Below are 20,174 nucleotides of genomic sequence, written 5' to 3'. Positions count from 1 at the left end.
GCAGCCCTGATGATGAATGCCTCTTGAGGCCACGGGGCCCAGTCTCCCTAACCAGACCAACTCTCCCTGAGACTCAACCAAGTGCTGAGGATCAGTGATCAGAGGACTGAGATAAAGGGACTGAGAATAGAGACACAGTTAAAAAAATGGCTTTACATCACTGAAGACCCAATTTTGACTTTCAGTGGGTCCCTCTCGCAACAGCATGAAAACCCTTCAGTGTGGTAATCAAGATCCAAAACATCCTGGCCCCAGTCTCCCTTTCTAGCCTTATCTACTATCATTCTGCTCACTCCTGACTGACACTTTATTCTCCAGCTACAGAAGAGGACCCAGCATGTGCCACAGGACAAGGCTGGTTATCCTTTCCTTGCTCTTAGCTTTCCCCTCCCATTCCCTGCTCTAGGACCACCTTCCTCTGTGAATCAGTCACCTACTGGTATAAACTGCTCTTTCCTCTGTGCCCAGTTCGTTTAGGCCTCTATACTACCGTGTTTCCCTGAAAATAAGACCTAGCCAGACCATCAGCTCTAATGCATCTTTTGGAGCAAAAATTAATATAAGATCCGGTATTATATTATATTATATTATATTATACCTGGTCTTATACTATAGTAAAGTAAGACCAGGTCTTATATTAATTTTTGCTCCAAAAGACGCATTAGAGCTGTCTACCCCTAGGTCTTATTTTCGGGGAAACGGTAGAAGTACTAAACCTACAACAGAAGTTCCAACTGAATAATAGAAAAGGCAGTTTCATGACGGTGGGCCTGAAAGAATGATGGGACCATTGATAAAATTACTTATGTCTGAATTGCTAATTTTAGGGATGTTGAAAGTTTGAAATGGTTCATCCAGATGACTATGGCAAAGAGGCCCTTGAAAATGTACAGTACATCCTCACTTAGCCTCAGCAACAGGTTCTGCAACTTTTAAGCAAGATGACATATAAGGAAACCAATTTTACTATATGCTAATTGTATAAACAAGAGCTAAGTTCCTGTGGCAACTAATCAATGTAATAACAAAATGACACTGAAAGAAAAGATGCTATTCAAGGACCTGCTGTGTATCTAAACTTGATAGTGACAGCTTGAAAATGAGCCTAGTGATAAGATCTGAGTTATCTGCAGAGCAGTGGACCACCACTTTAAATCTGGATTATATTAACATTTCTGTAAGTCCACTCTCCTACCCATGGGCTCAATTTATTCTGGATTCTGACTTGACTTAATTTCTCTAACTCATCCCCACCTGCTCAAAAAGCTACAGCACAGAGTGCAAACTCTTCGGGCTGGCCAATCAAGGTTGTTCATAATGAGGCCTTAGAATACCTTTCTAGTCTTACCTTGCACTGCTCCCTAACAAACCATCCTCTCTAGTCAGACTGGTCTTCTTGGTGGCCATGGACAATAAACACATTTCTGGCTCAGCTGAAACCATTCATTTCACCATTCGTTTCATTCGTCCTCCTTCTTTCTGTCTATTCCTAACACACACCTTGTTCAAAGTCCACCTCAGGTCCCACCTCTCCTTTCCTTGAATACCTATAGTTTTCACTGTTTGTAACATTCATTTGGCATTTAAAAAAACACAGCTTTGTGACGTCTTTCATAGATCAACCCATCTTCCAAAAGCCATAAAAGAAAGACAAGGAAAAAGTAGAAGGCGAATACAAGGACCCTTATAGGGGCAGGAAGTTCTCTCCCCACTTCTGGCTCCCATTTGGAGTAAGAATTAAAAAAACTTCAAAAATATGGGACTTAAAGAACAGCTAAGAAGTGGATAGGAATGTGAGAAGAGCAGTGCAAAAAAACTGGACAAAGGAACTGTGGTCAAAGGGATAGCTACCGTCAAAGGTGGGGTGTGTCTCTAAATCCCCTAAACCTATAGAGAGAAGCACATGAATAACAAAATAGAGCTTCTGAACTTAACTTGGAATTGTGTGGAGTGATTGGGATGATACGATATATTGTACTGAATTATTTCAATTAGTGGTAAGATTATCAGTGACACTTCTATCTTGGAAGCCTAACATCTAAAAATTAAACAAACTAAATAATATTTTCAATTGTCACAATGCAAAATTATACTGTTTATTTGACTGAATCCACACAAAAATTCAAAAAGATGCTCATTATTCTAAAATCAGATGGCTTTGTTATAAATTTCTTTTAAAGCAAAAACTGATAAAACTGTACCTATTTAAGATCCTTAAATCCTGTAAAACAAAGTTTAGGTTTATAATCTTAAAAATCTCCTTTAACTTAGTAAGTTTATAAATTTTCCCCAATTCCTTATGTATAGCTGAAAAATAAGGAGACAAGCAGCACCTTCTAACTTGAGTTACTCAATGTCAACTTTATGACTGAAAATTTTATTTTTACACTAAATTGTTTTTAAAATAAATATATTAACTTCAATATGGATAAAATTTAAGTTTACAGTAGCAAATTAATGTATAATAATTAGCTGCTATGGCCTGTTCATTCTAAAGACTTACTTATGTAACAGAATTCCAGTTTCTGAAATCATTACTCCTTGCATACACATTATTCTTCTACTTCCTATCTGACAAGATTGCTGTGAGAATTTAATGAGGTAATATAGATTAAAAAGCAAAGACTGCTATCCAGCCAAAGTATTTTATGGCTGACGCACAGTGTTAATACTCAAAATATTTTGGGTGATATAATTTGAAAGTCATGTTGGCTAATGATTCAGGGAGTAATTTAACCAATCAAGTTAAGTTTCTTTTTCTTTTAAACAGAAACAGTCACTTTTTTGTGCTTATTTTTGGTTTTGCTTTTATAGAAAGAACTTTTAACTAAAACTTGGCTAAAATAAAAAATCTTGTAATAGCTCTCATCTTTAAAGGACCAGAATCTCCACATTCCTTTTTGATCAATTTCAAGCTATATTTAAAATGCTTGTCCAATTCTACTTTATTTTAGTGAAGTGGCAGACGAAACAGATAAAGCTATTTTACCTTTAAAATCCCCAAATTTCATTTTGGGCAGTGGAATGCCATATTTCTGAACAGTGTAACTTAAAAATCGAGATTTAGTACATTAGACAAAGAAGCAGAGTATACCCAAATATCTTTTAAATCTATTGTAATATGTGTGCTTATTTTCCAGAAGTGGTTTTGGATGTCATCGCTTGATAAAAAGCACAGAAATTAGTGCATTCAGTACTCAGGCACTGCCATACACAGGGTGGCAGCACTGAGAACAAAATACGAGCAAACAGCAGAACACTTGGAATGGCCAATGCAGGCATACAAATGTGCCTAAAATCTGATTATGAATATATTTCTTAGACACACGGGTATTCCTAAGAAATTCCTTTTAATTCTGGCAGAACTATCATGCATTTTGGAAAACCTCTTATGAGTCAGCCTCTGAATGTGATCAGTTGCACCTCTCTTAAAACCAATTGCTTTCTCTCTTCCTGCACTGGCTGATAAAAGGTGAACTGAGCATAATTAAATTTAAGTACTACATCAGACCCAATGTTTAAGTAGAGCAATTGGATCTCTAGTATATATTTAAAAATATAACCCGAGCTATAATGAAAAGATAGAAATTTTTAAAAAGAATAACAGAATCTTGGGAATAGGAATGCTCTTATTAAATAAAAGCAGTTAAAGTTTATAATAATTGTCTTAAGCAGGTTATAATGTCTAAAAAGAACAGCTTTTAAGGAAAACATCTGTAACACTGTTTAAAAAAACTAAAATATCCCTAAGAGTATTAAATGCTCAATGATTAAAAATTTCAAATACGATAGATATTTAACTGATATGGATTAAAACAGAACTAACCCGTTCATCACCATTTTTCTTTGAAAAATAACTCAAAATAATTATGATTTTTGAAGAAATTTTGCCCATATATTTGAAACCTAGATTTTCATTAATTGTCAAAGGATAGATGTTCAGGAACTTCTACAAACTACCAGACTTTTATATTTATTCACTTTGTTTACAAATTTCTAGGCATACAAAAATAGATTCAGGGACAAAAACAACTTTCCGTTAAAATTCCCTGTATTTCACAGCACATCAAGTTATCCAATTAAATGTTTAAAACTTCCATTCTATGTCTAATTAAATCTATTACTTGATAGTTTACTTTCATTTTGATTTGGGTAAATGATTATAATATATTTTACATGTAATATCTTTTAAAATGTGATGTATGAATATTTGTCTTATAACTTTTCCTTAAACGTAAAGTAAAGCAAATTACATTAAAAGCTAAACCTGATACATGTACTTTACACAGGGCATAGTTATATCAGTTATTTGTTTGCATGACAGTAGCTCTGAGGATGCTCAAGTTTTATGAAGCAGAAAAAGAAAAGCATAAAACATCACTAACTGCTGTCAGAGGTGTGCCATAGACTCATAGGCACTTTCCTTCTTTGAAACATTTTAAACTTTCCAAGTAAGAACTTACTTTCCAAGTAAGAACTACTAGGGCTGCTTCCACCTCTCTTGGTGTAATTAAGCTACCTATTTTATTGTATGTCTAGTTCTATTTTAGTGCTGAAACCCTATGTATTTGAATAGTGATTTTCAAATAAAATACTATTAATATTAGAAAAGAAACATAACTGAGATTGAAATTTTACTCAATTAAATTACCTCAGTAACAAATTAGAAAAATACATGAAAAACATTTTCTCAGATTTATTTAGAAAAAGTAATTTTAAAAGTACAAGGAAAGCAAATTCATGTTTGAGATATAGCTTATAATCAGATATGCTGGTCATATTAATATTTTTTTAAGGTTATAATAGATCTTATCCAAATATATAAAGTGACAGCTCTTCTATAAACTGCAAATTTAGAACAAATTTAGTTGTAAAGGACCTAATTTCTCTTCTTTGGAATTGGAACAGGTAAAATAATTATATTTAGGAAATGCAAAAAGTAGCTTAAGAAGGGAATGTACTCTTATATAAAACAATACTTTCATTTCATTGCCTAAAGTTGATGAAAATAAAATCTATTATTATAACCCTTTTAGGGTGTGATGAAAAGTGACGTAGGCTCTATGTAATTCCAGCATTAAGACAATACAAGGAAATAAAATCAAGTTATTGAGAAAATCTAGCAGACTAAAATTCAACTGGTGCTATTTTGTACCTGCACATTTGGACTACCTTAAGCTTTCAGGTTCAATTTCTTAAAATTCTCCTGATTAAGAACAATTCAATCAACTTTTTACTAATGTATCTTCAAGAGAACAAAATTGACTTAAACATTTTCTAATGTTGTCTTTTAGGCAAAGGGGCAAAATTCCTCATTCTTTAATTGGTTTCTAGTTTAACAGTTTCTAAAAAAATATATCACAAAAGCAAAGGCTCTAATGTCTAACTATTGGTTAAAAAGATACAATTTTTTTTAAGAGTCAATGGCAGCCCTTTAGTTGTAGCATTTAATCTGAGAGTATTTCCATATTCAGAAACTAAAAGATAGGATATCATAATCAATATGCACATGTGTAATTACAGTATTTTGAGACAATAAGTCAAATAGTTAATATTTGAAAATCTAAAATGAGTCTCTCAAAAAAGAGTTTAAGACTCTGTAATGGCAGATCATTCACAATTTGTAGAGGATTCGGTCTCTCTTTAAGAAAGGATGCCTCCTCTACCCTCAAAATATTATCTAGTACTAAAGGAAACTTCTAATCTCTGACATAACAGTATAATAGGTCTAGATTCTCCTTCAGAAATTCAATTGCTAATTAATAAATAAATGAGAAAGAAAATTCCTTTTATCGTCAGCATACACCTAAAAACATTCCAGAAATTAAGAACTTTGTTGGTGAATGTTTTTATTTTTACCTGTGAAAAGCTTTTTAAATATTATTAAGTCTGTAAGAAACGACTTTAATTTGCCCTAAAAAAGTCCACAAAGTACACTCTTCATAGACTAAGGTTTTAAAATTTATTTCATTAACTTAACAAAAAGTTTTAAACTTTCTGATGAAGAATGAAAAAAACAATTTTCAATAACTTCTAAGATTTTTCAGAACACTTCACTTAGGTACACATTTAAAATAATCTTTAAAATCTCTTAAAAATAGCAGAAAACAATTTTTCTTATTTAAAAATAAAGAATTCTAAATACACTACAAATTCGTCTTAGAATTCAATTTAGTTTAATTCAAATCTAAGAATAGATAGAGGAAAGCCTTTGGGGGAATCGATTTTTGAAAGGTTATCATAAAACGAGCAATCTGTATTAAAAATATTCTCTTACAGATTCCCCCAATTATCACTCTCATTTTGGGGGGTAAGTTTATTATCTTTGCTTTGTAGTTAGTTATTCTTTATTCACATAAGTCAAAATTTTTAATTCAACATTTTAATTTTATTCTGAAATTCTCATCTACCTGGTTGTTTCCCATCAATGCTGGGAATTTTAGTCCATACTTATGTTCTTGTTATACACTTTCATAACATAAAACTCTTACTTTTAAAAGGCATCAAAAAAGAACATTTTTGCTTTCTACCACCTTCACATTTTAGGTTTTCTATGTTTTTAGAAATAGTTCTCACAAAAAAATGCAAGGAAACATTTTCAGCAAATTGCTTATCCTATTGACCTAGGATGTAACTGCTAAGTTCACTCATTCTACATACACACACATATTTCTTATGCAGTCATCTCAAATTCCCAACACACACTGTGGTTAGTTTTAATACCATCATCCTGCAGTAACTCTGTTTATTAGACATCCAGGGACTTTTAAATACTAACAATTTTCATGCAGTATCACACCACCTCACTTTTAAACATGAGATATTTTTATAAAAATGGGTTTTTGTTTTCTGATAAACATTAACAAACACCAAAAACTTCCGCACCTTAACAACAACAAACACAAAATCACAAACAAAATCAGAAAACAAAAATACCAAAGCACCTTTGGTAGTTCCACATCATCATATACTTGTCAATACCACCCTGGAAAGAGGAGGCAGGGACAGGTGTACACATTGAGAATGCAAATCTCTGGGCAGCAGGCCAAGCGATTCAAAAATCAAAATCAAATTATTCCTCTGTAATAATTTCTACTAGGCTTTCATTCATGTATACTTCTCATAAATGCAAATGTTAATAACTGTACACCAATACTTTAATAAAATAAGATCTAACATTTTTCATTTAATTTCTTAAATTATATTTGAAAATTAAATTTGTTAATGAACTGTAAAAGTTGTCCTGTTATAAATGAAAAGCAGTAACACAGTAGATGTCAGGTTCAGGCATTTCAAAAAAAATGAGGCAAAAAAAATACAAGAAGTAAAAATTAGTTACCTTCAAAGTGGTATTATTGTAAAATGGAAAAGATTCCCATGCCTGAATCTAAAATCATAGTTAACTTTACAGTCCATCAATTTGATGTACCCTGCTCTCACATTTAACTTATTTGTAAATACTTTTCCAAGGCTACCTAAATACTTACTAATTGATTAAATATGCTGCCTACATTAATTCCTCTTAAAATTAGAAAAAATTGAAGGTCCACTTTTGGTTTTTTGCTGTGGCTGATCTATTTTGAAAGTATTCCATTTTTCAGAAAAGGTGTTTATCAGGTTCTTAAAACATTTGAAAAATAGCTCAAGGGACAATTTATAGCCCTTTTACCTTTAACATATTCACTATCTTTGTTGAACAAATTCAGTTGTCCTTTACTTCTTTTGAAACTCTTCCCTCACTCAAATAACTAAAGAATCTAAAATGTTATCAATATAAAGAGAAAAAAATTTATATTGATCTCTTACACATTTGGAAACACATCAAAAATAACAAGTATTACAGGCAGTGTAAGTAAAGTTATTCAGTAAAACTTTTTTTTCCTTTTTCTTGAGAGAAAGAGAGAGAGAGAGAGAGAGAGGGGGAGAGAGAGAGAGAGAGAGAGAGAGGGAGAGAATAACAGGTAATTTTTCATATATCTTAATTTTCCAAAGAATAGTATTGTAAATAAAAAATATTAATGCATTCCTAGAAGGAATCAATATTTTGATTACACAGCTCAAGAGCCGAATGATTATTGAAACAAAATTTCAAAGACAGTTATAGACACATTTCAGTTATCTGGCTTTTCAAATCTCAAAGATAGGCATTTTACATTTAATTTAGCAAATAACAATTTAATTCTGAGAAATAAATTTTCCAGAATACCAAACCTAAAAATATACAGCAACAACTAGGATTCTGTTAAAAATGAAGGAAAAATCTCCCACCTTTGTATAACATTAAAATACAGAGCATCCTTAAAAATTTTTAACTATATTGATAAAAGCAAATTCAGTAACTTATTTAGCTATAAGATGTCTGCTTATTAAAATATTTTGGTTATAATAAATATATAGATATACAATTTTATCAGTATTAGCACACATTTATAAATCATCTTCCACAGTAGCTAAATTCCTTATAGAATTTCAAATAGCAAAATTAGGCATATAAATTTCAAATAAGAAACTCAGTCTATGAGGTTTCTGTAATTCTAACTGAAATAAAGATTTTGAATATACAATATCCTTAGATTATTTCTATAAATTGGTATAATTTAATTATAGCTTCAGAAAAAGGATGTTCAATGGGTAGTATTTTTAAGGCATTAAAAAAGCTCGATCAAACAAATTCAAATTAGACATTGTGCTGTGCCCTATCTAAAGAGGACTCTCTAAGGAATTACAGATTTTATACTTGTGCACTGAGAGTGCATTTTCTAATTCAGACAAGTAGCTAGTTAATGTCAAACCCAAACCCAAAGAAGGTTTTATATCACCTTTTGTGAGAGAAAAAAACCCCGCAACACCAGCACTTTTATTTAGGTTGACAAGAATCATAACTTGAAGTGTCCAAACAACCTGATTAACTCAATGGTCTAAAATAACTGGAAGAAATACTTTGCCTTCACTTTTACAGAAATTGAATTTATTGATATTAGTATTTGGTTTGTCATAGTGGCAACTAGTCAAGATCTTAAAAACTCATTTATTTTAAACATATAGCCTAAATCTGACTACTAGTCAATGTAACAGTCTTGAGCCAAAATACAATAAAAATGTAAGATAAACTTCAAAGGTTTTATAAGTATTAATGGCATTCTGAAATCGCTGGACAGAAGACTATTTTGGGGAGGGAGAAAGTTTCTCTTCTCCAACGATTGTTTAATCACTTTCCAATCAATTTTGATTTAACAGTGATTCATGAGATTAATTTTTTAATGAGTTCTTATAAAGTTGTAATTGTTTCCAAAATCAGAAACCACAAGATGATGTACTCAAACACTGCATCGATTTAATGCTGTTATGGAGGTAATTTACAGAAAGGTGCAGATAAGAGCCCAATTGTGAACACCAGCTAATATACAATGGATTCCAAAATAACAATTTGTTTGTACAGTACAGTAAGAAAAAATACTCTGTATAAGAAGTCTAAAAATCCAGTTCTAATTATAATCCATTTCTACAAATCCACAAAAACAAAAGAAAATAGGCATTCATTTCAGAAACTCCATATACCTGTGGAAAACGGAACACAAGTAATTTTTATTCCAGATTAACCTTAATCCCAAATAGAATACAGCTAACAATTTACATATTCTAAATTTTGAAAATATTATAAAAATCTAAACCATTAGAGATGACAATAGTTTGTAATCAGTAAATATTTCCTGTTAAATAACAAATACATAAACTTAAAAGAGGCAATTGATAGGTCTCAGGATTTTAAAATCTTTTAATTTCAAAGGTGCAGTTACAGCATGTGTATACAGGATGGGCTTTAAAAATGGGTATACGTAAACTTTTCCATGGTGTTAGTGTATGTACTTTTTTTTCCTTAAAGAAATGCCTATTGCTTACAGAATCTTCACCACTCTGTCTACAGTTTTCAACCAGAAGTCCTCATTATACCTTAAGCCAAACTGATTATTAGGTATTTTACAGCTTTTTACAAAATGGCTGTAAAATCACATTATGGGCATACATAGCTCTTTGATCTCACTGCACAGAATTCATAACTGTTCAATAATACTATACCATTACACCACACACCTTAAACTATTTCCATTTTTCCACAATTCCTTCCAAAATCAGCTTCCAAAGCAAAGCAACTTAACATGAAAAGTTCCTGGGAGGGCTTGTTACACAAAAGAACAATTTGGAAACAAACTAATCTACACAATATCCATCTTCTGTTGAGCTTGTTTATCCCTCCTTTCCCTCCATCACTCCTAAAGGTGGGTGCACTTGAGTAATGGAAAGAGAAGGCTCTTCTATCACCACACACCCTCCCAGTACCTCTGCTTTTGGTCCTCAGACATTGACTCTGTGTAGGTGATGAAAATCATTAAGAAAAGAGAAGCTGTCCCTTTAAAATGCCCTGCTGTGTCCCATATCCCACGTGGAACCAACATCAGTAGCACTTTCCCATTAACTTCAATGTGATGCAAGAGGCACCATGCTTTTATATACATAAAACCAGAAAACCTCAGCTAACATTCTTTACTGAGGATGAACAGGTGAAGCAAACGTGTCAGGAAGGGTGAAGCCAAGCAACTCCCCACCCCTCCCCAAAAGGTGCTCCAGTCTTGCACTCCAGTCTCGTAGTGCAACATCACCTCTCTACCCCTCCTCCGTAGAGCCTAGTTTAAAGAAAGGAGGGAGCCACTAACAAAACCTGAAGCATAAATGCGACGAAAATGCAGTTTAAAGCCGGAAAGGTTTATTCTTCCAATCACACATATTAACTCTATTAAGAAAAATGGCATCACTTTTTTCTCTACCAAACCCCCCCAAAACCGCAAAGATCATCAAAAGAGAGTTATAAAATAGCAAATATAGTGTTTATCTTATCTCAGATCAGTCCACATTACCAATAAGTTTAGCAGTTTCTGCACTACCACCTCCCCCCTCCCTCCTCCTCCTTCTCTTGCATCGGATTTTCACGTTTTCTCATTGTCGGTTGAGTTATAAAAGGCTTTTGCCCTTCGAAAGTTTTAAAAAATAAATAAATATTAACTCCTTGGTCCCTGCAAAGTCAAAATGGACTTCAGGGGAAAGGCGGTTCATACTTTTACCTTTAGCGAGAAAAGGGGGAGCATCCCGGATTTTTAGGGATTTTTTGCGATTTTTTAAAAATTTTTATTTGGTTATATGCCTGAGTTCTCCCTCCATTTTGGTTGTTTATGATACTGACAACAAGCTGTCCCTGCTCTGTGCAGATCTCCTGCTTTCATTTAGCACCCCCTCCCCCTACCCCCCCCTCGCAGCCACACATCCAGGGTTCACACCTCCCCGAAGACCCCGCACCCGGACCCCGACTCGCCCACCTGAGGAAAGGGCAAAAACAAATTCATTTCTCCAAAAAAGAAAAACCTCTTTTGAAAAAGGGGCAAAGTTACCCCAAGTCACTCAAAGTGCCCCCCAAATATTGCCGACTGCGGGTTTCCGCCAGGCCCTTTGGGAAGCGACCTTCCCCCGGGATGTTTTGGTGGAAAATGCGGAGAGTTTACTCTCAAAACTGAATTTATATTAATTTTTCCCTTATTTTTCGGGTCTCTAATGTCTTCCGCTCTCGCTGCTGCCGCTGCCGCTGTCACAATATTCACAGCACCAGAGAGGAGGAGGAGGAGGAGGAGGAAAACTTTTCAAACTTTCCAGACCCTGAATAAAGGGGTTTTTTTTTTTCCCACCGACCTCACCTTTGGGTCTCCAGCCGCGTCGCCCCCTGCCCTGTCAGAAGCGACTTCGGGAGTCCTCACACCCTCGCTTAATTATTTTATTTTATTTTTTATTATTATTTTTCTCTCTGGGGTCCTGAGCAGGGGCTGAGAGTAGCACAAACTTTTCCTCCTCCTGCCGCCGCCGCTGCTCCTCTGCCCCCTCGGCTAGTCCCATAATTTAAATAACCCTGATATTTCTCCCGCTAAACGCCTCTCCGCCGCCCCGGACTCCGGGAGAACTCACCGCGGGGCTTTAACATCCTCCCTCCGGCCCGTCCGCCGCCTTTACACCGCCCGCGGAATTTCTAATAATTTTTTTCTCATATTTCGGGCTGGACGCGGCGGGCCTGGAAATTGTTTCCTTACGCCTCTTTCCAGCAGCCATTGTAGTGTATGCGCTGCCCCTGCAGCCCAACTTGCAGCTGCCGCCGCCACCGCCGCCGCCGCCGCCGACGTCGCGCCCACCACCGCCTCCCCGAGCCTGCTCGGCCACCGCCCCCGCCTCCCGCCGGCCCGCCCCCGGCCCCCGCCCGCCGCTGTGCCCGCCCCCCGCGCGCGCTCCGCCCTGGGCCGGGCCAGTAGGCGCTGCCGCCGCCAGGGATGGGCTCGCCTATTGGCCTATGACGCGGCCCATCAAGCAGAAGTGTTAAGAGGCGGGCGGTGGCACTGGGGGCGCGGCGGGGCGGGGGAGGGCGGGACCGCGCGCGCCGCTCCGCCCACTCCTCCCTCCCGAGCCCTCCTCCCACCAGCTGGGGGTGGGGCAAGACCCGCCCGCCCCTGTCGTGCAAGGCCCCTCTCGGCTGTCAGTCTGGCAGCGGCGCGCGCCGATTGGGCCGCTGGCCACTGGGGAGCGGGGGCAGCAAACTAGGATGCGCACTACTTAAGGTCTAGCTGCGTGAGCCATTGACGTGTTTGGAGCTGGAGACGGCCCGGGCGCTGGCGAAGCGGTAACCCGAGGTGAGTGGTCCCGCGCCCCTCCCTCCGCGGCGGCTGCAGTGAAGGGGGAAGAGAAGGCCGCACCTAGGTCGCATCGGGGCCGAATCCACTTCCGCGCGAAGTCGCTTCTACCAGGGTTAGCCGCACCGCGGGTCCCTTTCCGTCGCTCTCGGCGATACAGGTCTGTTCGGGCGGCGGCGAAGAAGGTGACCCCTGCCCGGGCACCCCCAGCTCTTCCTTCATCCTCCTTCCCAGCTTTTGAAGCGTAATTGCCTGCTCCCACCCCCAGTTTCCTGCGTTTTCCTCGCTCCCAGCCCCACTTGGCACTGTCTAAGGTCGAAGCAAGGTGTGTTCACCTGTGCCCGCTATCCACCATTGGACAGACAGGCAGCATCGCGGAAGGCAGCGAGGCCTCGGGCTTGTATCTCTCCCGTTTCTTCATTCGATTTCCTTGCCTCCCTCCGGTATGCCACCCTAACTTCCTGCCACCCTGACTCTGCACCTATCAGTGGGTGAAGGGCTTTAGGTTCTTAACATGACGTGCTTCACCCTCCCAATAGTTGCACCTGCATTTTATCACAACCACAGACCCTGTCTACTTTCTGGCCAGCATGTGGCATGGACATGTTCAGTAAGGTCCCTTCCCCCTCCTCTTTCATAGCTCCTTGGAGGGTGGGTACTTGAACAACTGGATGGGAAATAAAGAAATACTTTTTTTAAGTAGTTTGCCCTTTGGAGAAGATTTGTTCCTGACACCGGCTGTGCTTGTTTGTGTGGCCTCTCCAACTTTTTGGTTTTCTTTCTGGCAAAGTAGAGCTTTGGAACATTGTTTAGTACCTTCACAAAGTAGATGAGGCCTCTCTAACGGACTCTTGATCTTGCCCTTTAGCCCCACTTGTCACTGTAAATTGACATTTCCAGTTAATACATCAGGAATTTATGCAAAGAAGGTGACATTCGAAAATCCAAACTTAGCTTGACTTGTATTTAGAATTCGGAAGGGAAAAGAAATGAAATGTGAATAAATTCATGCTGCAAAACTAATTGGGGTATGTGTGATGTTACCTAGATATTTTTTTTAAATCCTGACTAATGATGATAATAAAATGCACAGTAGGACGCTTTCATGTAAGGCATGCAACCTGAATTTTTACTATGTCTGATCCTTGTTGAGATTATATCCAAGGAATATGAACAGCTAAACAGAGTTCTGTGTTCTCACATCATAGAGTAGCTATAAAAAGCAAAGCTATGAATATCATCTCTCTAGGAAGAAGTCAAGCCTGCAAAAGAATTGTGTTCAGTAGAGGAAGATGCTTTTAGATATAGTTGAACAGCATCTTAAATTTCCTTTTTGCCAAGAAGTTTCTGTTAGCCATCTTCATGTATTGCCAATGAAAATCATAAAATAAAAGGATTACTTAGTCTGTATGTAAAGTTAAAGGACCCCGAATGACTAAACTTTTTTCCATCCTTCTTTGCAAAGGTTGGTCTCTTTTAGCCTGGACAACCTGATGTTTACCACAACAAAAGAAACTGAACTAGGTGACTCTTGACTGAGAATACCTTCACTTTTCAGGAGCTTGTAAGGTTTGATTATTTTTCTTGAATGTACTTCATTTCTTTTAACACGACATGGTTTTTGATCGTCCCGTCTTGGGCAAGGAAAGGAGAAACCATTTCATACAAAAATTCTGACCTCTGTGTGGTTTTACAGACATAGTTTTTATTCTGTGGTATTTTGTAGGTCATAGTACATTATTTGCTGGCTTCTCCTTCAATCTTTAGCTGGAAGATGATTAAGCTAGATCAGGATTTGGGAATATAAGTTAAATCAGCTCCTTAAACTTAGTGCCGAGCATTTAAAAATATTTGTGGCTGGCTTATCCATGGTATACCAATATATTGAAACCAAAAAAGAAAAAAAAAATCACTGAAATATTTAAGTTAGTTAATTATTGGTTTTTAAATGTTTTTTAGTTTCTTTCTATAACCTTTCTTTGAAGATAATAGGCATACCAGTTTCAGTTGAACTCCATTATAGGGAGCAATTGTCCTGGGATATAGTTGACATACCTTTTATATTAATATATAACTCGACATGGAATCACAAAATGGCTCTTAGGAGACTGTGATCACCTTCAATTGATAAAGATTTCTGCAGGCTGTATCTGTAAGGCTTGAGTTGAAGATTAATGAATCACACACAGTAGCATTCCCTGATTCCTTCAACCCAGGGAAGTATCAAATAGATAGAAGATGCCACTGGAAGTAAAGTTTCAACTCTTTTTTTTTTTTTTAAACTTTCGGAAATGTCAACTAAGCAGTAGCTTTCTGTTTTGGTATGTTGGCCACCACAGTGCTGGCCATAGGTTCTTTAGTTAACAAATGTTTTTGCTAAAGATGAGTTGAACTACATTATTCAACAGTGTTTTGTATAATCAATATGTAATAAGGAAATAATAGAGTGCATGCTTAGGTTTTGTTAGTATATTTAATTGCTTAATCTTGAGAAATAAGAAGAAAGCTGAATTATAGCTGAACTATCTTTCTTTCTGGACATTATAATGAAATTTCAGTAGATGTATTTAAATATGGCCTTTATGCTGAGGCACCAGGGCAATCAGTGCAAAGGAAAAACACATCAAAGTCTTTATTCTCAAAATACAGAGGATACACAAAATTCCTCACTATATAATCAGTATGCCCAAATTAATTTTCAAGTAATTATGGGGCTAATGAGATTCACTGATTCATTTTCTGTCATCCACTGTATAACTCTTTTCCCTAACATCTATCTGCAGTTAGAAGACCGATAGGATGCCCCTGGTAGCACGGAGGCTGAGAGATCCTGACATAAATCCTTGCTTGTCGGTAAGGTGGTTTGCTTTTAATTTTAATGAGCGTTAAGTTGGAAAAACAGGCTTCTTCTGATTTTGTGGGCATCTGTTTTCTGCAGTTCTTTTTTCTCATGTTTTTCTCAGTTTATTTGCTTTTTAATTTTAATGGGATTTTTTTTAATATAGAAGTTTTACATTTCCTCCTATCCAGACATCCAGTACATATTCACTTAGATCTTTTAACTATTTTTATTTGTTGTTATTTTTCATTAATTTAGTTATTAAAGGATAGTTGACTTATTAGTTTCAGGTGTACATTCGACATTTATACCTTCTGATGTGATCACGATAAGTAGTTACTGTCTGTCACTGTACAAAATTATTGGGGTGTTATTGACTACATTCCCTGTGCTGTACATTACATCCCCATGACTTATTTATTTTGTAACTGGAAGTTTGTACCTCATCTATTCTCCTTCACCTTTTTCTCCCATCCCTTCACACCCCTTCCTTTCTGGCAACCATCAGTTTGTTCTCTGTATCTACTGTACCAGTCTGTTTCTGTTTTCTGCAGTTCTTTTAAAAGTTATTTCTGTACAAAAAAATATTCCTAGCCAGCGGATCCTTATTTCGCTAGAGCACTTTTAAGATATTCATACTATAACTAACAAAGATTTATCTCTTTTAAGTTTCTCTTGTTTGTATACTATGCAAGCATTTAGTTGTCACTGTAATATTAGACAAACATATGTAAAACTGAGGGAAATTTTTAGTCCAGACATGGAAATTGGCAAGGGTGATATTTTTAAAACTGTGCTGAAATTTGTTTTAATAGTAATAATTTCATCATGTTCTTGAGACTACCTGGCTGAGAGTAAGGGGCTGAGAATAGATTTTGCCTATTTAAAGCCTAAAGGTTTTCACAGAGATATCACATAAATGTAATATTTTGTTGTAATAATAAGCTTTTATTGGCATTTATTTGGTATGACTAGCAGTACTAACTTATGGCTTTGTCACCCTTGAATAATGCGGGCCTCAGATGGGGCTAAGAAAATGATAGTCCCTGATCCTATATGCATTTTCCAAATAAATGTACACATTCGTTAACTATTTAGCATAGAAATTTAGATTTGTTCTGTGTATTCGATGGTTTCAACTGCTTTATTAAACCTCTTTAGATAGAATATATTTCTTAAATCTATGAAGCAAATTACCCACCCTTTCAGTTAAAGCTTTCCTTTAGGTGACCATTCAGAATCATACCTTTCACTTTGAAGTTTGTTATCCAATCTACTTCCAGTTCACACAGCTTAAATTTAATTCCCAAATGGCAGATACTCTTCTTTGAACTCATAGTCCTGTGTTGCTCACTTTGGTTTTGAAGTGATATTAATGATATCTATTAAAATTGCTTACACAACAGTGTATTTACTTGCATACTGAAGTGAATGATAGCCAAAATACATTGACATTGAAATAAATGGTGTTAATTTAAATTGCGTTGGTGCAGACCAGTTATGAGTGATTTACTTGCAATCTAGAAACCAGCATTAACATCAAACATTCAAGTCAAAGTGAGAACTTGGAAAAGCCGGAGAGCTGCTCTGAGTTGGGAGCCGATTTTGATTCTAGCTGCACAGCAGTAGTTTGGAGCACGTTGTACCTTGCCTCACTCAGCTTCTTTGTTAAACGGTTACTAGGTTAAATGATCTCAGTCAGTGATTCAGCTCAAATTCTTGTGATTAGATATTCAGAAAACTGACCCAAACTATGAAAAGGATGTCTGCCCTCGGCAGAATGAGTGCTGGAATAGTTGGAAAGATAATTCAGTTTTTGTTCATTAAAAGTTCGTTAAAATGAATAAAAAGGAACTATTTCATATTAGCTGCTTTGGTGGGAAGCAGCTTCAGAAAGTTTTTAGGTTTTGTTTGTTTTGTTTTAGATCCTATTCCATCTCTCAAATGACGCCTGTCTTACATATTTAAGGAATCTGATGCTTCTACGAGATGTATGGATGAAAATAACTATGATAGGGAAAGGTGTTCCACTTACTTCTTGAAGTACAAAAACTGCCGGAAATTCTGGGTAAGTCTAACTTTGTTAGGTGAGTTAGAGTCTAACTCATCTCTTAGGCTTGAAACTAAAGCCTGAAATTAGCACCTACAATCCTTTTTTTGGGATAGCTTAGGGAGACTTAACTTTTCTACTTTATCCTCAGTGTGTTATTTTAGCCTAAAGAATCCTTGAATGCTCTTCGTAGCTGCCTTATCCCACTCCAAGGAATAAGGATAGAGTTCTAATATAGGTGGTCATCCTAGGTGTGTAAATACCTGCAGCCCTAAAACAATAACCTTGTTATAATTTTAGTTCTTTTTTGGAGATGAACAGAATGGATAACTTGTCATAACACATATTAAGCTTCCATTTCTGCCTCCTTTTCTCCCACCACCACCCAGGGTAGTTTAAAATGGTCCCATTTTCTTGAAAGATTGGCATGTAATTTCTGTTTCTGTGAGCACTGGACCCAGCTCCTTCCTTTCTCTCTGCTAAATTAAGTGTTGGTTTCATTAATGGACAGAACACTTGTGCTCTTATAGTTAAACAGCATATCCTCATCCCAGTTATAATTAACATATTCCTGTGGGAATAATCACTTCTGTGTAATTGTTAATAGTTTGAAAACTTTATCTGGAGTCCTAGAATCCATTTTTTGGATTTTTTTTTAAACTTGGCTTTTAGAATTTCCTTTTTGAGGAAGCAGTAATAATTTACTGGCAAATGACTGGCATTTAATACATGACTAATTTCGGTTTCTTTTTCTTTTTTTTATACCTACACACAGAATTCTGTCATGCTCAAGAGAAGACAGAATGGAGTGAAGCCACCTATGCCTACAGCAGTAGAAAGAGACGAAATCTTGGGAGCAATGGGAAAGATGCCCTATTGAATGTTTGCATTAAAATTGTTTATTTAAAAGCAGATGAATATTTTCAATTAATGATGACGATAATCTTCTAGGACCTTATAGGCCTTACCCAGCCAGATCTCAAGTTCTTAAATTACGTTAAACCCGTGTCCTTTGTGTTAGCTCTCGGTGCCAGGATGATAGTGTGCCCCTGCTGACTGTGCTGTGTCACTGAGTTTACATTACTTCCTTCCTGGAGTCAGGGGAGTGTTAGGAAAGGCTGCATGACGAGTTGAGCGTTTCCTCCGGGTCTTGAAAGAAAAGTAAGATGTGAACAAGTAAAGACGTAATGGGGATGAAAGGAAGGCAGTGTTTCCTGTGAGCAATGACATGATGGGAGGAAAGCATGAGCCAAATTCAGGGGGCTGTCCGTAGACCGTTCCACCTAGAGTTTAAGGTGGGTAGGAGTGCCGGGCGGGAAGACTGGGGAGGTAAGTTAAGAGTGCATGTCTGGTGGGCCTCAAATCTGATGCTCATTACTAAGATCTCTGTCCTTACTTAACTCACTTTTTAAATTAGGTTAGTACATTCACCAGGCGGGAAGCAGGAGTGCGGGAAGGCTGTCTTCAATAAATAGCATGCAAGAGACTGGTGTTCTTTATTTTCTTTCTTTAAAGAAAGGCCTGGTTAAAGTATTCTGTGACTAAAATTCATAAATATTGATTAACTTTCTGAAGGCATGCCGTGTTTCCCCGAAAATAAGACCAGGTCTTATATATAGTTTTGCTCCAAAAGACGCATTAGGGCTTATGTTAAGGGGATGTCATCCTGAAAAATCATGCTTCGGCTTATTTTCCGGTTAGGTCTTATTTTTCGGGGAAACATAGTAGTATTATGCCTTGAACCATGGTAATGGGGGAAAAAGTGAGTGTCTTAGAAGTAGGATTTCTATTTTCAGGATGAGATGGGCAGGAAAGGGTATGAGGTTCATCAGGTGTTTGCAACACTGGGATGAAAGTAGAGTTCAACTTCATTGTGATAAAAAAACAAGAATGGTATGGTGAGCAGGGTGGATTGTGTAGCAGCTCTCATATCCACCGGCTTCTAAAATCCAGTTTGTTTCATTTACAGAATAGTTTTATAAAAGACATTTAATAAAAGTTAACGTGTACTAGAAAATCAACGAAAACAATAGATGTGTCCTTTTTCTTCATCTGGTCCAGGATCAAGAGTATAATTTTAATGGCTGCTAACAACGTTGGTCTTAGACCAAAACACAGCTCAGATGTTTTTAAGTCATAGGACCTTGATTGTTAAATGTGATTCTAATGGAATAAAATGTGATTTCATTTTGAATAAAATTTTATTCAAATTTTTGGATTGAGAAATTCTTTGATTTGTATTGATTGCTCTAAAAATGATGGATTAAAATAGGACCTGACAAGCAATTAATGCATACTTGGGTGAGAAGCATTTCAGTACTTTTAAGTATGGTTGTTTAAGGGTTTGGAATTTAAATGGCACCTCTTTAAATGTACATACCAATATCAACATTCATCCTATAGCTATTCGTTCTGGCATTGCTCTTTTTTAAAATAGCAACTTTGTTGAGATACAATTCACATTTTATAAATCACCCATTTAAAGTGTCCAATACAATGGTTTTTTAGTATATTAACAAAGTTGTGCATCCATCACCACAATTGATTTTAGAACGCATTCATCACC

The 20,174-nt window shown here is 36.6% G+C and overlaps 2 protein-coding genes across 14 annotated transcripts in view; one reads left to right on the top strand and one right to left on the bottom strand.

The window, feature by feature from the left end:
- PLAG1 (PLAG1 zinc finger) overlaps positions 1–12,213 on the bottom strand; it is a 44,587-nt gene extending 32,374 nt beyond the window's left edge. For 3 of the 4 annotated variants that reach the window (XM_019711086.2, XM_019711085.2, XM_019711087.2), the window contains exon 1: positions 12,007–12,199. The gene's annotated coding sequence lies outside the window, so the exon portion shown is untranslated. Of the gene's footprint in view, positions 1–12,006 lie in introns of all 4 variants that reach the window. The other variant, XM_019711084.2, reaches the window with a different exon arrangement.
- A 319-nt stretch (positions 12,214–12,532) lies between these two features.
- Positions 12,533–19,823, top strand: CHCHD7 (coiled-coil-helix-coiled-coil-helix domain containing 7). 10 transcript variants are annotated; one of them, XM_019711069.2, is made up of 6 exons: positions 12,726–12,879; positions 12,988–13,162; positions 14,185–14,283; positions 15,503–15,572; positions 17,528–17,626; positions 18,384–19,823. In XM_019711069.2, the coding sequence occupies exons 4-6, from the start codon at positions 15,519–15,521 to the stop codon at positions 18,486–18,488; spliced, it is 258 nt and encodes an 85-aa protein (XP_019566628.1). In that variant the 5' UTR covers positions 12,726–12,879; positions 12,988–13,162; positions 14,185–14,283; positions 15,503–15,518; the 3' UTR covers positions 18,489–19,823. The 10 variants fall into 10 exon arrangements, with proteins under 10 accessions (XP_074174703.1, XP_019566632.1, XP_019566631.1 ...); XM_019711073.2 differs by lacking the exons at positions 12,726–12,879; positions 12,988–13,162 and adding an exon at positions 12,544–12,719 and having other exon boundaries at positions 14,185–14,288; positions 17,484–17,626; XM_019711072.2 differs by lacking the exons at positions 12,726–12,879; positions 12,988–13,162 and adding an exon at positions 12,550–12,719 and having other exon boundaries at positions 17,484–17,626.
- The last annotated feature ends 351 nt before the right edge of the window (positions 19,824–20,174 follow it).

The sequence above is a fragment of the Rhinolophus sinicus genome, linkage group LG14, assembly GCF_036562045.2.
Source record: "Rhinolophus sinicus isolate RSC01 linkage group LG14, ASM3656204v1, whole genome shotgun sequence".
NCBI classification, from domain to species: Eukaryota; Metazoa; Chordata; class Mammalia; order Chiroptera; family Rhinolophidae; genus Rhinolophus; species Rhinolophus sinicus.
The sequence above is the reverse complement of the archived record's forward strand: the minus strand, read 5'-3'. Positions and strand labels throughout refer to the sequence as shown.